The 16,736-nt window shown below is 43.5% G+C and overlaps 1 protein-coding gene across 1 annotated transcript in view; it reads left to right on the plus strand.

Annotated features, from left to right (window-relative positions):
- The window catches only part of srcin1a (SRC kinase signaling inhibitor 1a), a 31,679-nt gene extending 25,419 nt beyond the window's left edge, over positions 1–6,260 (plus strand). Inside the window, 7 exon segments of the mRNA XM_054607243.1 lie at positions 621–927; positions 1,035–1,296; positions 1,659–1,798; positions 2,059–2,211; positions 2,653–2,781; positions 3,512–4,423; positions 6,078–6,260. Of these exon segments, the coding sequence (XP_054463218.1) occupies positions 621–927; positions 1,035–1,296; positions 1,659–1,798; positions 2,059–2,211; positions 2,653–2,781; positions 3,512–4,423; positions 6,078–6,260 (2,086 nt within the window).
- Positions 6,261–16,736: the final 10,476 nt, after the last annotated feature.

Raw genomic sequence — 16,736 nt, forward strand, 5'->3', positions numbered from 1 at the left:
TGAGTCAGCAGAACATTATGGATTTTCTTAAAACGTGGTGGACAGACAGGCCTCGGGCCGAGGACAAATTGATTAGATATTGCTGTTGAATCGGATTAGATATTTCCGCCATTAAACATTTATAGTTTTAAGCCAAAACTCAGAGATGGAGAGATGATTTACAGTCATAATGTATGTTTAAGTCCTGCAGGGTGCATTCAAGCAGCAAGTCAAGTGACCCCCGACCTTATGGATAACACCCTAATCAGGGCTCTTTTCAGCCACATGAATAAATATTTTTTAATTTTATGGCGAGCTTGTACTTTTAAAATGTGCCCTTCAGCATTCTGTCGTTTATCTCCTAATCAGCTGTGTGTCCAAAAGAATCACTGAACTTTCTGGTTTAATTAACCTCACTGATCAAGAGAGCTTATCAAATTCATTTTTTCTCTCATCTTTGTGGGTATAAGAGAGAGAATTGGCGGAAGTTTGCCCCCTTCACACAGTTTCAAGCATTTTTTAAATATTTTTGGCATTTAGCAACAATTGTTTTACACTTCATGGTCATGGATTTTTCATGTTCCTGTTTGTGTTACATTTCAAAGAGTTGATTATTGAATTAATATTCCGTGTCTTTGCAGACAAGCCAATGAGGGTGTGTGGAAGAAGCAGGAGGACTTCTCCATTCCTTCATCAAAGAACAACGGTGACTTGCGAAAGTTTTCAGACTTCGACATCTCCACCAGCCCACAGCTCACCATCAACGACCTCGGTGGAGGAAACAGCCTGTCCAACTGGAGCCCCCACTCCAGCCTCAGCCGAGGCCACGGGACCCTGTCCGCTTCTCTCAAGGACAATCATCCTCCTGTTCCCCACAAGGGTAAAGCCCTGGAAGAGCTGGAACGCCGGGCTTTAGCTGACAAAGCGTTATCCGTGGAGGTCCGACTGGTAGGGATTATTTAATCTGTTTTTCACCATATAACAACACCAGTCCTGCAACACCACATTGTCTGTGTGTTTTATGAAGTGTTTTAATTATTCTCTGCACTCCGCAGGCAGCAGAGCGGGACTGGGAGGAGAAGCGAGCCAGTCTGACCCAGTACAGCGCCCAGGACATCAATCGGTTGCTGGAGGAGACCCAAGCCGAGTTAATGAAAGCTATCCCAGACCTGGACTTCGCTGCCAAGCAGATCAAGCCCTCCTCCAACTCACCGTCCTCCCATATCCCCCCAAGTGGGGTAGGAGCCACAGAGCACCGCGTCAGCAAGCCTCAGCACAAGCTGTCCGGGAAAGAGGGAGGATCCAGGCGTGGCTCTGGTGAGAAGGAGAGTTCAGTCTGTATCATTGTCAGGCAAATCTAAAGAAAAACGGCTTTTTTCCTTCAGGGTAACCACCGTTCATTTTAAAGTGAATCCAATTAGTTTGAAAATAGTTTTACAACCCCTGAAGGTCATCAGGTTTTCTGCAGAACATGCGTTCCCTAAACTGAAATAAAACATTTTAACATTTTAAAAGAGCTGGTTTGTTCTCTACATTCGCCCAGAAACTTTACATTCAATATTAAGTAAAGCAGGTTTTACACACCACACATATTATAATGCCTCCAAATGCCTCATAGCTTGTTCTAAAATGTATGAGTCCTTTCTCAAGATGCCTGAAATACTTGTTTTTTTCCCCAGATGAGCTGACAGTACCACGATATCGCACAGAGAAACCCTCCAAGTCTCCTCCTCCTCCACCACCCAGACGCAGTTTCCCGTCTTCTCCAGGCATCACCAGCCGCAGCGGAGAACCCCTCATTCCTGGAAAAAGCATAAAGGTAAGACAGAGAAAATTCACAAGCACATAAAGTAAGGATTGTGCAAACAAGTTTTTTAATTTCACAAGGATTTCTCTAATATGTAAATGTCAAAAGATAAGCTAGCCCATAAAGGTTATTCGTGCTAAGCAATTTTTTCAAGGAAGATTCTTGTCAGATCAAAGCATTGTGTGCTCGTCTTTAAAACGTTGAGGCTGCAGGCGTTTGACTCTGGCTTCAGATATGTTCAAAGCCTTTTTTTTTTGTATTTGCGATGGTAGAAGACTGAATCTGAGGAGGCCGAAGTCCAGAAGCAGCATGTAAAACTGAGGAGGACCGTGTCTGAAAACCCCCGTCCTGCATCTACACCACCCACACTAGCCTCTGGGGACAAGGAGGAAGCAGAGGAGGAGAAAATTGCTGCCGAATTAGAGGTAAACTAAAAAACATGGGTTGTGTATTATCTAGATCATAACCTCACTAGCTTGTTGTTCAATGACTTGGAAAACTGCGCTCTTTTTATTATCTATGTAACGTCCACAATCTGCCGTTGGTTTATAGCCCGCTCACATATACACACGAGCAGACACGCTCACCATCATTTACCACATGTTCAAGCAGCAGGTGCCATATGTCCTCCCTGCCCCTGGCACTGGGAGAGCCCAAAGATCACATACTGCTCACTCACACACATCATCACCCAGGGCTCACAGATCACAGACGGACAGATGGACCCTGATGGCTGCTTGGAACGACCCGCCTTGAAATTTGATGGAGCACACAGTCAACAAAAGCAGATTTGGGTTTTTCAGTAGCTGCTGTGTTTGTGTCCTACGATTTATGACCGCTGTTGAACCTCCCTCTTCCCTCCCCAGCTGTTTGAGAGAGCCCCACTCAGGCTCCCTCTCCCACTTACCCTTCCCCAGCCTGTTAGCCCTCGCAGCAGGATAAACGTACCCCCCTGCAGACCGGACCTGTGGCCCTCTGAGGCCCCTGGCACTGAGGTATAACACTCTGGCTGACCCTGAGTGCTGTGGATTGCTGCCCTCTATAAACCTGTTTTTTCCTTTTCATCCCTCCACCACAAACCGAAACCACCGGCCAAGCAAAAGCAAAGTTTCCCCTCAGCAGATACTATTGATCTTAATTTGTAGGATTTAAGGTATTTATGGTAAAAAAATAAAAAAAAGCATAATACAATAAAGCAAGGTCTTATTTCCACACAAGCCTGCAGGTTTGTAATTGCATTATGTGTCTCAAACTGGTGTGGAGAGACTGAATAATCATGTGTAACCAACCACCATAATTATTTGCAAGTGTGATCCTTTGCACACACACAACTTTCATTTAAAGTTGCATAAATCCTTTTTGGGCTTTTTTGGGACATTTAAAACTAACTGATATAAACTCATCAGCAGTTCCCTGTCTGATAAAGTTGTGACGGCTGCATACTTACACATCCAGCAGGCATGATTCATTAAATGTTTATTATTACACGCGACTTGATCTTCCCAAACAACTGAGGAAAGTATATTAAAGGTGCCAGGCGCTTAATTTAATTTATTAGCTAATTGCTGATTAAGTCTGTCATTTGCAAACATTAAATACAAGCTGCTTAAATCGCTTCCTCTTCTATCTTTTGGTTGTCTGAGTTTGCAGTGATCTCACGCAGGACGTTTTTGGATTGTGTCAATGTGTTTGAATGTAATCCTCAAGTGCTTTCCTCATTTGTAGGGAAGGCGCTTGTCTGCTGTCCCCAACATCGTGTTGACAGAGTGTTTGCCTGCTTCGCCAACTGCCTCAGAGGATCCTGTCAGAGATACAGGAAATGACCCGGTAGAAGAGAGTCCATCACGAGATTGGACTGCTCATCACACCGTCTACCAGGCTAAATGTTCAAACGAAAGGGATTCCTCTGGAAGCCCCCCTCAGAGAGAGCGAGAGCAGCTCTGTTTAAAGGAGAAAGTGGAGTTAAAACAGGAAGTGGCCTTGCTTTTGACGGAGCAGGAGGTCAGGGTGGTGTCTCCCATTGAGGCCGAGGAGCTCAGCAAGACTTTAGGAGAAGCTCTGCAGACCCTGATCATCTCAACACACACTAATGAAGTCCCTGAGGTCCAGCTGAGTGGCCGGCCTCTCCTGGTGCTCCTCAGAGATGGAAAAACAGTCAGGGATGCCTACAGGCGGCTGCATTCTCTTTTGGAGTCATCCAAGCCGGTGCCCAAACCCAGAATGAAATCCTCCCTCCGCTCGGGCCAGCAGAGCTCTCTGGTGGAGGCTCTGAGGAGAGGGATGGAGACAGGAGACAGAGTGCTGACTCTTAAGATTCCTGATGTGCAGCAGGAACCAGTAGACATAAAGTCCAGTGGGTCGTCTCCCTCTGTGGAGAGTCCATCCGACCAGAGCCAGAGGAAAACGAGAGACGACATCCGGTGCAGCACCTACAGGCGGATGGACAGCTTGGAGGAAACTATCCGTGAGCTGGAGAACACGCTGATAGAGATCAGTGGCCAAGCAACAGCAGAGCAGCTCTACACTGAGACGACCCCAGAAAGCACAGCTGTACAGGTGACAGGAGGTCCGACCTCGGAGACCAGGAAGCCTCCGGTCCCACCCAAGCCGTCCTCGTTCAGCCCAGCATCCATCCAGGTTCATTGCTTTGCTCTGAAGCAGCTCGCTCTGTTTTTCCGTCTTCGCTGCTTCTCTCTGGGTGTCTGTTGGAACTTCACTTTCATTCTTCTGATGTCTGCTCCCTGACAAAAATCGGCATTTAATAGTTTTTTTTTTTTTGAAACGATATGTGATAGGGGACAGACAGCAGACTTCCTCTCTTCTTGTCTCTTCTGCGATTAGTGCTGGAGATTTGTTCCTTGTTTCTTTATCGATCTGTCCTGGCATCTGTTTTCTGTCTGACAATAATCGAGCCACCAAACAGACAATAATACAAATGTCTTTTTTCTCCTTTCTACTTGTTGGCTCAATCTTTTCATCTTTGCTCTTTCTTGAAATCAACTCTCTTTTCTTCATAAATTGATTTAAACAAAGTCAAGGTACATCAGCTGTTGTGCAGTATTTAAACAAAGCTTAAAGGTTTTGCGTCACATTTCACACACCAAAAGTTACGTAGTGGTTTTGTTTTTTCCAGAACATAGACATTCTTTTCGACTTCATTATGAATCTTACTGCCCAAGAACCTGTATGACGACATAAATCGATCTTTTCACACCAGAGCCAACTATAACTTCTAATGCACTTCATGTTAATATCTAATTACCACGTGTTGAACTCTATTATCAGACGTTGCCAGGAGCCTTCTTTCAACTCACCTCCAGTTGAGCGTAACACAACATAAGATTAGCGATAATCAAAAGACTTATTGCGTTGCTGTGTGAGACGCCACGTCGGCGAGGTGTCTTGACAGCTTGCGTAGAATTCCCTGTTGCTGTGAACGCCTCCCACTCAGGGCCGGGGATGCAATAATTGACAGTCGCGCTGTCACGGCGAGTTTCAGCCCCTTCTGATGTAGAACCGGGGAGCGTTCCCGTAGGCATGGCTCAGGATTACAGCGTCTTCACACATTATTTCATCACTCCAACTTCAACCGCCTTCAATGTCTCAACATGACCCTTCTTCCTTCTCTTGTCCCGCTGACTAGCGATCCCCTTTTCAAACCCCTTTACAGTTGAGTTTTTAATCAGCACTTTAAATAAAGCATTGAAGATACTGTATATTTTATGTCTGCATTTACAAAATTCAAGAGGAGGCAAGGCTCAGAATGAAGAGAGACAGTTTTCTTTGTCTTTAATTACCGCAGCAGATAAAGATATTTGATGCTACTACAGTTAATATTTTATTAGTTTTTCTTCCAGCTAATGTCTCTGTGTGCAGAAGAGGCACAGTGGGGTGGAAATATGAGTGTGTTTGTTTTTTGTGCGTATTAGAGAGTAACTCAGCAGGAAAGATCATTTAGCGCGCTGCCTCGTGGATCCTGCGGTGAGGCTCGGCCACGCAACGTCAGTTTTGATGCTGCGTTTCTATATTCTTGTCTTTGTCACTTTTCCCGCTGATGGATGGTGAAACTCTGTGAAGCGGATTGTTCGGTTGCATCAGCTATACGAGCTCTGATCTTAAAAAAAACCTCATTGGTCACAGGGGAGAGACTTGCTTGCAGGAATCAAGACACCGTACGGAGCCGATGTGGTTCTGATGCGTAAACCAAAAAGCACTGAAGAAGAGAAATGAAATGTATGAACATGTCCTATGTGTCCAAGGTCTGATTCACATGTCTCTGCTCTCCTTTCAGGGGGGGAACAGTTCAAGCGTAGGGAAGGCCCTCCACTCCTCAGCTGCCTCCAAACTGAAGCACCTGCAGCAGAACAGCACAGACAAGACTAAAAGTGGCAGAAGAGAGGACTTCATGAAGATCCAGGGCCAGCACCAGGTACTTTCTCTATATTTCGCTCCGTCAAGGCCAAAGCACGCTTGATCTGGCAGCGCATCGGCAGACTGACACAGTATTTTTCAGACAGATTCGCTTTTGGATGCCTTTTGTGACCAAGGCTGTGACCGTTTTTTCAGGAGTTTAAAAGAAGGCTTGCACAGACGAGTGAAGATGATGATCATTATAAAATATAGCGTTTTACTTTGCCCTCTATCTGAAACTGGGGCAAAGAGAGGCAATGATCTGTGCCCGCTATAATTTAAGAAAGATGGGGAGAGAGTTTAATGTTTTTTCTTTCACATATACTGATAAATTTGGTGACCTTGTTCTTGATCTAGAAACATGTTTTGTTGTAAAGGTGGTGGCATCTTCACACACACCTTCAGTAAGAATGTCTGCATGCTGACCCTCTGTCTGTTACGCTCCAGATCAAGCAGAAATTGGCCTTTACCATCACGCCTCACCTCCACTCAATCCTCTCCTTTGCTCCACACAACTACTGCACGGCCCCACCGCGCTCCACTACGAACTAACATTTCACCTAAAGTGTAATATTTAAGATATCTACTTTATTTTTTGTATGCAACGGCAACAGCCATTTTGGTGAACCTAATTTTAGGAACGCTGACAAAAACGTAGAAAAGTTTTGCACAAACGTCCACATGGACCCAAAAAATGAACCGGTTAGATTTTAGAGGTCAAAAGTCACAGTGACCTCCTGACCCCATTCTCTGGATATCCATAGGAACACCTTGAGCGACTTTTCTCTATTTTGTCACAAACGTCCACATGGACTCAAGGTTTTTGGCCATAACATAGGAATTCATACGCTAACTATGACAATTTCATACAAATGTCAAACAGGATGAAATGATGAAGTGACCGTTTGGACAGACAAAGATGTCAGTGCGGTATTTCTAGCTGTTTTTGAAAGACTAGAAACACGATTAATTCAATTTAAAACCAGTTTAGCTAATAATCGTAAATTATTTGATGCAAAGTCACATTGTTGTGACGCTCTCATTGTTAGAGTTTGTGAAAAAAGATAAAAGAGGCTTTTTGTCCCACAGAGAGACGACGTCTGTCAGACAGGTGACAGTGGTGGAGGATAAGCGCTTCAATTATCTAAACTGTGGTTTCATCTCTGAAAATCTAAAATCATCTCTAATTATAGACCAATTAAAAAAGTTATGAAACACCTTTACTTAACATTCTGTATTATCATTTTAAACCTGTTGATGTGTTGAATTTTGTTAAATCGCTCTCAGAAAAATGTAAAACTAGACACAAAAATGTGTAGTTGAAGTCTGGAGCCTATTATATTTAATTGTTTATTAAATTAGAAATATAAAATGACCTAAGTTTAATATCAGAACTTGCAAACTCATCATCTTTCTATACACACGTTGTTATACATTTGCCTGATGCTGACTCAACAAATTATTAATTTTTTTGTTTTAATTTGCCATCATTGCGGTCGTATAAAATAAGGTAAAGGACTGGACATAAAGACGCCTGATGGCCTCTGGAGGGCGAGGAAATTGAACTGTTGAAGCATGTCAGTCCAGTATAGCCAAGAGAAGATTTCTGCACCACGCCTGAGCACCGGGGGGAAAAAAAAGCTTAATGTCAATGTAATTTGAAAAATAACAGGAGCAGTGGAGTGAACCTAAACCTTCATAACCCCACAGAATCCGACCAAGCATTCAGAACTCAAATTCAGTCTTGGAGATTGCAGAGAAATGAACGTGTTAGGCAGAGATGGGGACGTAATGAAGCTTTGGGAGAGAAGATTGGGAGGAATCTCTGCAGTGCTGTGTAATAATCTCTCCTTGAGTCACTGGCAATCACTGATTATTCACTATGAAGAGGACAGCTCTCTCTTTTCCCCACCATTAAGTCTTTCATGTTTCCTCTCCTTTATGTCTCTTTCCGTCTTCCATTTTCTTTACTCTGCAACGCCACCAGTTTCTCCTTTTCTCAGTCTCTCTCTTTCATTCCCTGTGATTTGAAAGCAGAGTGGATTCCTACACTTGTCTAATGAAAGCAAAATTAGTCCCTATGTTTCATAATGACACTCGCGCTGTATGTGTGAAAAGAGCTGCACTCAAAGTGACAGTGGGCACTCAAAGCTAATTGTCAGCGTGGGAGGTCGCTACCAAACCGTTTACTTTTGGCTTTTTAATAACAGAAAGAAACAAAGAACCAGCTGACTCTAAAGCAACAACAACAGAGTAAACAGTCAGCTGTGGCGGCGCCCACAACAGACAATAACTGCATTTTGGGGCATTTTGAAGCACGAGGTTCAGCGAGAAGTTGAGAGGTCAAGTGTTGTTAGTGCACCAGGATTGGAGAGGTTTTCTTTAACAAAAACAAGCACATTCAGTCTTATTACTAGTATCTAATGTAGATGCAAAATCTGAACTTGTTCGGAGCCCAAGAGTGTCCGATATTAAATAAATTATTATGAAATAAATAATGATGTACTTAAATTCGGTGAAATTGGGTGAAAAATAATTTCTTCAAAAGAAATGATACTAGCTCCTTTCATCTGGAGCAGCAAAAATGTTGAATAAATTAAAAATTGTCATGAAATTGACAGTATGACATAATAAAAAGTGACAATTAAATTTAAAAAAAGTTTAATTGGAAACATTAGAATTTATAAAAAACACATCTTGAAATGAAAATGTCTTATGAAATAAAAATGATGATACAATTAAATTCTGATATTAAAAAAAATGATGAAATATCTTGAATTATGCAACAAATTCTTGTTTTATTTATATATTTCACATATATTTTCATGATTATTTTATAATATCTTTATTATTAATGTATTATTGAACTCTTTGGGGCTTTATATACTTGAAGTGTGAACTCTATTAAGCATGCAGTGCCATGTCCTGTAGCTTAAGAGTGGTGGAAAATGCCAACACAAATATTTTAGCACCCTATTCAAACCTTAATGAAGCGCGAAGCCGAGTAATCTGGGGTCGTGTTTTTAGTTTCAACAAGCTGTTTGCTTTTGAAATCGCTCCTGTCTTTAATGTCAAACCAAGAAAAAAACAGCACAGATCCTGATAATTTAGCTTACAGATAGAAAATAACTGTCTACTAAATCATTTAAAATTCAGTATAATGAAACAGCTGAGCATGGACTATGTCGGCAAAAACCTCACTGATTATCTGCAGCTCATCTCTTTAAATTATCAAGGCGGCTGCCTCATTTGCATACAGCATACAGAGCTAATTAGGAACTTCTTATGACTCTATGTTCACTTCACCTGGTGTGTTTTTTAACCCGTCACTGGCATTGTGCTCGTGATCTTTTTGAAGAGAAATCCTAATTAAGACAGCTAAAAAAAAATATATATATAAGCATGATTCATTCTTTTTCACAACTATGAAGTTAGCCAATTATTTTTGCAGAATTAATTTAATTTGTCAAAACAGCCAAGTCACCAAAACCTGTCTTTCAAGGATCCATATATTTACGCTTTGTTATTGAGCTGTAACCTAGAAACTCTCCCTATTTGAGGTAAGCCCCCTCATTTCTCCCCCAAACTCTCCCCCGCTGACCTCACTTTTGACTGAATCTGTTGTTCTGACAATCAGACGTGCCCACCGTGGGTGACCTCTCTGCTCTACCCACAGATGAAGGTAATGCTGTCTCTTATCTTACACCTTTTCATGGACAAAATTCCCTCAATGTGACCCCAAATTGTTTGACCTGTCTTTGTTCCCATTGGTGTTTTCTCTTTTGTTTCCTCTGGTCACATGATTTCTGACATTTCTAGGTCTTTTTGAACTCACTCGTGCTCCTCATTCCCAGCTAATAGATCTAAATATATATATAAATACCTTCAGCATCAGTGGCATTATCAACACGATGACATTGACATTTCCCACCAGTTCAGATGAAAACCAGCTGGAGGAACAGTTAAACATTTTAAGACATCACTGTGAACCATCTGCATTCTGATAAAACAAGATGCACTGGCACCATTTCCTGTGTTTAGCAATGCTTTTTCAGGGGTTAAGCCTTGAGACACTTGGTCACACACCTTCACATAATGTGGTCTTAGTTTACTTTATCATCGGAGAGATAAAAAAGGAGCATTAAAGGGATAGTTTGGATGTTTTGAATTGGGGATGTATGAGGTACGTAGTCAGTATGGCGGTTGTCACGCCCCCAATTTGGAGAAACCGACAGGACTAACCATCACTGGAGCAAAGCGATGTTCTGCTGCTGCCTCCATCCACAGCAGAATGTATTTAAACCTCCTAAAAGAAAGGCTTTCCTACAAAAAAAATCCATACCAGTTTCATCGTACGCTGCAAGGTTTAATTGGAAAAACTGGATCTTTGAAAAATGACTTCTTGAGATGAAATGTCTTGTGAAATAAAAACTGATTATACAATACAATTCTGAAATTATAAAAATGAATGATGAAATAACATCACATGATAATAAGTTGAGTTTTCTGTATATCTTGAATTATATATTTCACATATATTTCATGATTATTGTATGATAACTTCATTGCCTTGTTGTCAGGCAGCCGTTACCCAAACTCTTGAAAGCTACAAATCCCCAAATGACAGAAACAGAAATGATTCCTTGCAGAACACAGACGTTGCTGGTTTACTGCTACCTCAATCGGTCAGTTAGTTAATGTTATTGTGTAAATTTGGTAAATCCAAACTAACACCAAAGTCTCATAACTACACAAACAAACCAACTGATCGAGGCAGCGGTGCACCTGCAACCCTTGTGTTCTGCCAGGTAAAATTACTGTTTTTGTCAATGGAGTCTTGTAGCTTTGAAGAGAGCATAGATAATGGGTGGGTGAAGTGATGGAAATATTCTAAATATAGCGTACACAAGTGGCTAAAATATGTTGTGTTGCTGCCACTGGGAGCATGTCGATTGCCATCTACTGTAAATAACACACTGACTAAAGTTAAGTACCTCGCATAACCTCACTTCAAAACACCCAAACTAGCCCTTTAATGCTGAAGTCTTTTGTTCGTTCATGCTCTGATGTTATATGTGTGTGTTAAGGCGGGACTTCAAATTAACAGAGCCTCTCTGGTGTCGCAGTGCTCAGGCTGCTTTGCTCACTAAAGCTTTACTCAGATATGTACTACGGCATTCCAGGCATGAAGATCCTTCAAATCAATGTGCTGGATAAGAACAGACAGTTCAAAGCCACAATTTCTCCCCGTTCGCTTTGGCAAAGATCAAGGAGGGCACGACAATGTGAATCACTTTCACGCCACAAAAAAACCCAGATTTCCATTTCCCATCTGACCTCGTATTACTGCTGGCCGTAAAACAGGCTGGTTAAATGTGCCGGGCATGAGGTCGGGGGGGTTGTGAGGGACCAATCCTGGGAGGCCGTCGTTTGGCAGGAAGCCCGGTGTGTGCGTGAGAGATGAAGGGCGGTTTCTCTGCTGCACTCACAGACCAGAAATAAATCGGTCGGTCGGGGTTGAGAGGAGTTCCTCGAGCAGAAGGAACAGCTCCATTCTCTGGGGACGGCCGGCAGCACAGGCTCTGGAACTACAACAGAGGTCTGGACTAGCACACCTGCTCTGCTTTCATACAGAGCTAAACCCCATAATCCCTTAATAAACGTCTTTTTAGAAACTTTTAGAGCCACTGCAAAAACTCTCCTGTTGCTTCTAATGAACAGCGTAAATAAAACTTCCCTAAAGTGTAAAATACTTCTGACAGAAAACCGTTTCCGTCAGATGCATTTACTCCACCTGCGAAAGAGAGACAAAATACATGTTACATGTCAAACGTGTCACCCTCTAGTTTCATACTGTTGGAACAGTGCCATCTACTGTCTCATTCCAGTATTACATGAGGGGACTGAGTGTGTTATGCTGCCTGTCCGTCAGAATATTTTGCATTTTTTTTAATGAGTAGAAAGTCATTAAAACGTGTCAAAATAAAACACCAGTGTGATGCACATCGTCACAAAGAGGTGTGTTCATCAGCGGTTTGGTCGCCATGCGTAGAAGCCAGCCGCTCTCATGGCTCGCACCACACATGCTGATATCAACCTGAATAACGATCTCCTGTGTTTGTCTCTTGTTCTGTTCTCACCTCCCCCCCCTCTTACCCCATCACTACATGTTCTTCCGACACTCGTTCCTGCGGTTCCTACCCTGTGTGAACCCGTGATGCCCTGCAACCTCCCCCTCCACAACGCCCCGCCCTCCTCCTCCTGTGGCCCTGCAGCAGTGAGCGACCCGTCCATGTCCGGCCTTTTTTAGCGTCCTTCTCCTTCCTGTTCACCTGAGAGAGCTTCACACGTCCATCTGCCCCCCCACACCCTTTTTACTTTTATCAGCTTCTTTCACATCTCCGGTGTTTACTCCACTGAACCCCAGCCTGTACACGTTTGTAGGGGTGTGTGCGCGTGTGTGTGTGTGTGCAAGCATGCATGCACGGGCATGTTTGACTGTAACGGTGAGGGAAGGTGCTGCAGGGGGGACAGTGCCCAGCCAATTTTTGATTTTTCATAATCTTCCCTAAATACCTCCATCCCCCCCCCCCCTCCTCTCTTCTGTGTCCCCGCTCCACCTGAAGGCCTTGGGGAGCAACAGCGCCGGTGGCAGCATTGAGCCGTACCTCTCTGGTATCAGAACGGGACTTTTCTCAGGCCGCGCCTCCTCCCCTGCAGCAGCGTTTGCCCCCGGTTTGAGGAAGTACCCCCAGGAGGGAGCGAAGCCCTCCCTGTCTCCCACCCCCAGCCAAGCGAAGGCCCTGCTGGCGAGCCTCTCCGCCTCCGGTCTGAGCGCCGAGGCCCTGCTCCTCTCCTCCACCCTCCGTCAGCGCCGCCTCCTACGCGAGCAGCGGGCCTCCTCCTTGCCCCCGCCCACAAGCTGGTCCTCCCCCACTACTCCCACTGCTTCCTCCCCCTCCTCTTCCTCTTCACCCACAACCCCGACTCCTTCCCTGTCTCCCTCCTCCCCCGCCCCTTGGGGTTCCCTCACCCTCTCCCCTGCGGCTCCCAAACCCAGCGGTTGTAGCTCCGGCCTCAACAGCTGCAAGGAGGGAGGCAGCAAGCTTGTGAAAACGGACCTCGCATCCGGCAACTCTCGATGATGATGAGGAGGAGGAGGAGGAGGAGGAGGAGGAGGAGGAGGAGGAGGAGGAGGAGGAGAACATGGGAGAATTCAAGCACCATCACATCATGAACCATAAAGAGAAAACAACTACATTATGGGAAATTCCAGCGTTGTTTGAGGTCCTATTTTCTTTCAGGACTTTTTTCTCTTCTTTATTTATTTCCATGGCAAGAAATACAGTTCTGTCACAATCTTCTTCTTGGACAAGTTTCCTACTCTGATCTGGTTCCTCTGCAGTTCTCCCGCACAGTCGTACTGCCAGTTTGCCAGATAGCGAGTGCACAAACGCCCCTCCTAACAGCCGCCTGCTGCAAGCTGATGTGGTCTGGATGGATTACCCGGCGGTAGCAGTCTCATACGGACCCTCGCTCAGCGGGGTTCTTAGTGGAGTAGACATCATTTCTAGACTGTGACTTTTATCATAGAAGATAGAGCTGCAATAATCACCAAGTGAGTCCAGTAGTTGTGTGTGTTCAGGATAGCATTGCTCTCACTTACCTGCATCACCTGGCAGAATGTGCCAGGTGAAAAAACTAAAAAAATCAAAAGTAGATCAAGGTGATGATTGTGGTTTCAAACTGTTTTGTGTTAAAAAAAAAAAAAAAAAAAAAAAAAAGAAGGGCATTTGTGGCTTTTTCTGGCATCACCTGTGTTTTACACTCTGAACTGGTGCTATATTTTCCCCTCTGTTTGTACACGCTGTGTAAAGAGTTTACATGATTGTCCTCACTGCCCGACCTTTGACCTTTGTTTGTGTACATTCCACTGTCTGACTTTGATTTCACGTCACGCTGTCTGAACATTTATATGCACCCCTACAGAAGGAAATCCTTAAAGGACGTGTTCACACTTATAGGACACGTTCAACTTAAAAGTGACAGTGTTTTCACAAAAGCACACATTGTAAGGAGCCGTGTTATAACAGCACATTTCTATTTGTAATAGAACCAGGAGTTTCAGATACACAAACAGGAGGGAAGAACAAGTGAAGGTGAATTGTACAGACGTGTTGAATTATCTGTATATGTGTATTAACTAGTTAATTATGACAATCAGGATGTTTCCGCAGTAGCGTCTAACAGGTTGCTCTGGCGTTTTTAGCACCTGACATCACAAACCTTCCCAAAGACTCGAGCACACACACACACACACACACACACACACACACACACACACACACACACACACACACACACACACACACACACACACACACACACACACACACACAGTGATGAAAAACACACACAATCTGTCACACATTCTGCACTTGTAAAGCCAAGATGTTTGCAGAAGCACAGACTCAACAAGTTTTTTTGTTTCAGCAAATATTGTGTGATTTTCTTTTCTTTTTTTTTATAGTCACACCTGTTGCACCACTGGTAGAAATAGAGCACACATCAGCCACTGATCCACAGAGCGACGGATCTAGTGGTTTCTTTTGAGGCACTTGTTTCTTTAGAACTTGAAGGTTGTTCTGACGGGAAACGGCTTCCAAAGTATTTAGCAATTCGCAGGTTTTATTGTAAATCTTTCACTGCAGTGAGCTGATGGCACTTCAACATCTATGGCACTGTTTAATTCCTCTTGCATCGATTAAAGGAGGAAGAAAGTCAATCAGCACAATATTCAGATACAGCTTGAAGAAAGGGCCCGAGATGAGAATTTAGAAATATAAAAAGTAAGCACAGTTTCCTCTCAAGCACTTGACCCTTTCCTCTAAACTTGACCTTGTGAATCTGCTTAAATATGACGAGCACAAAGCTACAAATGATCCCTGAGGGAAGACACCCACTGTACGTTAGATTCCCAATATTTACTGTTCTCATTTGGTTTTATTACCTGCATGTTGGATCATTAATGAATGTGAGGCCTTTGGTGAGCATCAATGACGGGAGATGTCACTATTTTAGGCACCTCAAAGGCCCGTCAGTGATTCCCTAAGTGTGAACCCGGCACAAGGAACCGTTTTGAAGCTCCGTGTCCTGTGTTATTGCCTTAAGGGCGCCCACTGGGGAGGTGATGAGGTTGAACGGACAGTCGTCGACAAAGTGATTTTTCGTTTTTTTTCTCCCTTGGAATGACTGTGTGAAATCGATTCTTTGTGGCATTGAGATTAAAACATGTGCAAGAGGGGATTGTGTCAAAGAAGAGGCGGCTTGAGGAGAGCGGATTAGTTTGGGGGGGACATGTGTTTGAAGGCTCCTTTAATAAGGCCGGCTTTGACTCGCCCCGTCTCCATCCAGAGTGCTTGTGATATTAAAAAAGAAAAAGAGCCAAAGAGATGAGAAGGAAGGGTCTGACAGTCTGAGAGCTGGTAAGCGGCTGTTCTCTCCCTGCCCTTCTCACTTTGCTTTGTCTTTGGTGTGAGATAAAAAAACTAAAAACATCGGGGTTATCCTAGGACAAAGTTTGATACGCCTCGATATGAACAGTTCTTCAATTCTTGCCCACGCATTGCTCTTTGCCTTTGTGAAACTCCTGCCTGTTTGTCTTCAAGGACCTGTAACCATGTTTTTTCCCAGTGCCTCAAAGACTTTGTTCAGAAATCCCGAGTCGATCTATGTGTTACAGTATTAGATCAGCAGCAGCGACAGAAGAACGATTTTACCCAAAGAAGAGGCTAAACAAATTGGCTTTTTCCCCATTTTTTCACATACTTGAAACGCAGTCGGTGTGTGTGTGTGTGTGTGTCGTTTGACTAAACACTCCCCGAGCTCGAACAATGTGCAAAAACTGCGAGCTCACTGCAGCGGGTTTTAAGCCTCACCCTGGGTGCTCTGAGGCTCCGCCAGGCAGGTTCAAGCCCCGGAGGTTCATATTGAATGAAGTCAAATGAAAGGAATTCACTTACTCATGCTGTTTCACACTCAAATCCATAAAAAAAATAAAAATTGCTGCATTTGCGTCTGGTGAGCGTTTGGGGGAGGAAGTATTCACGCTTGGCTTCTTTTCCCCCAGTAAAGTGTGAGATGAAACCTCCCAGAATTGCGTGACCGTGCTCTCTGGAATGATTTTTTTTTTTCCAAGACAAGTGTTAGCGGGCTGTGATTTCAACATGGCTGGAGGCGTTGGAGGGCACTCCGCACACTGGACGCCTCTGGCAATCAGAAAAAACTCATGCAAACTTGAAACGAAATAGAACAAATATACATATATAAATATATCTAAGTGAGATGTTTGTGTATGATATTATAATTGTGAAGAAAAGTGTGATATATATATAGGCCTAGATTAAATTATATACTGTAAAATGTCTTCATCTCTTCAGTTTTTATATATTAGTGACCATTTTGTACAGATTTGTTTCTTTTTTAATTCATGGAGAGAGATATTACATTTCACACTGAGATTATTTATTCATACGCAGAA

The sequence above is a fragment of the Anoplopoma fimbria genome, chromosome 11, assembly GCF_027596085.1.
Source record: "Anoplopoma fimbria isolate UVic2021 breed Golden Eagle Sablefish chromosome 11, Afim_UVic_2022, whole genome shotgun sequence".
NCBI classification, from domain to species: Eukaryota; Metazoa; Chordata; class Actinopteri; order Perciformes; family Anoplopomatidae; genus Anoplopoma; species Anoplopoma fimbria.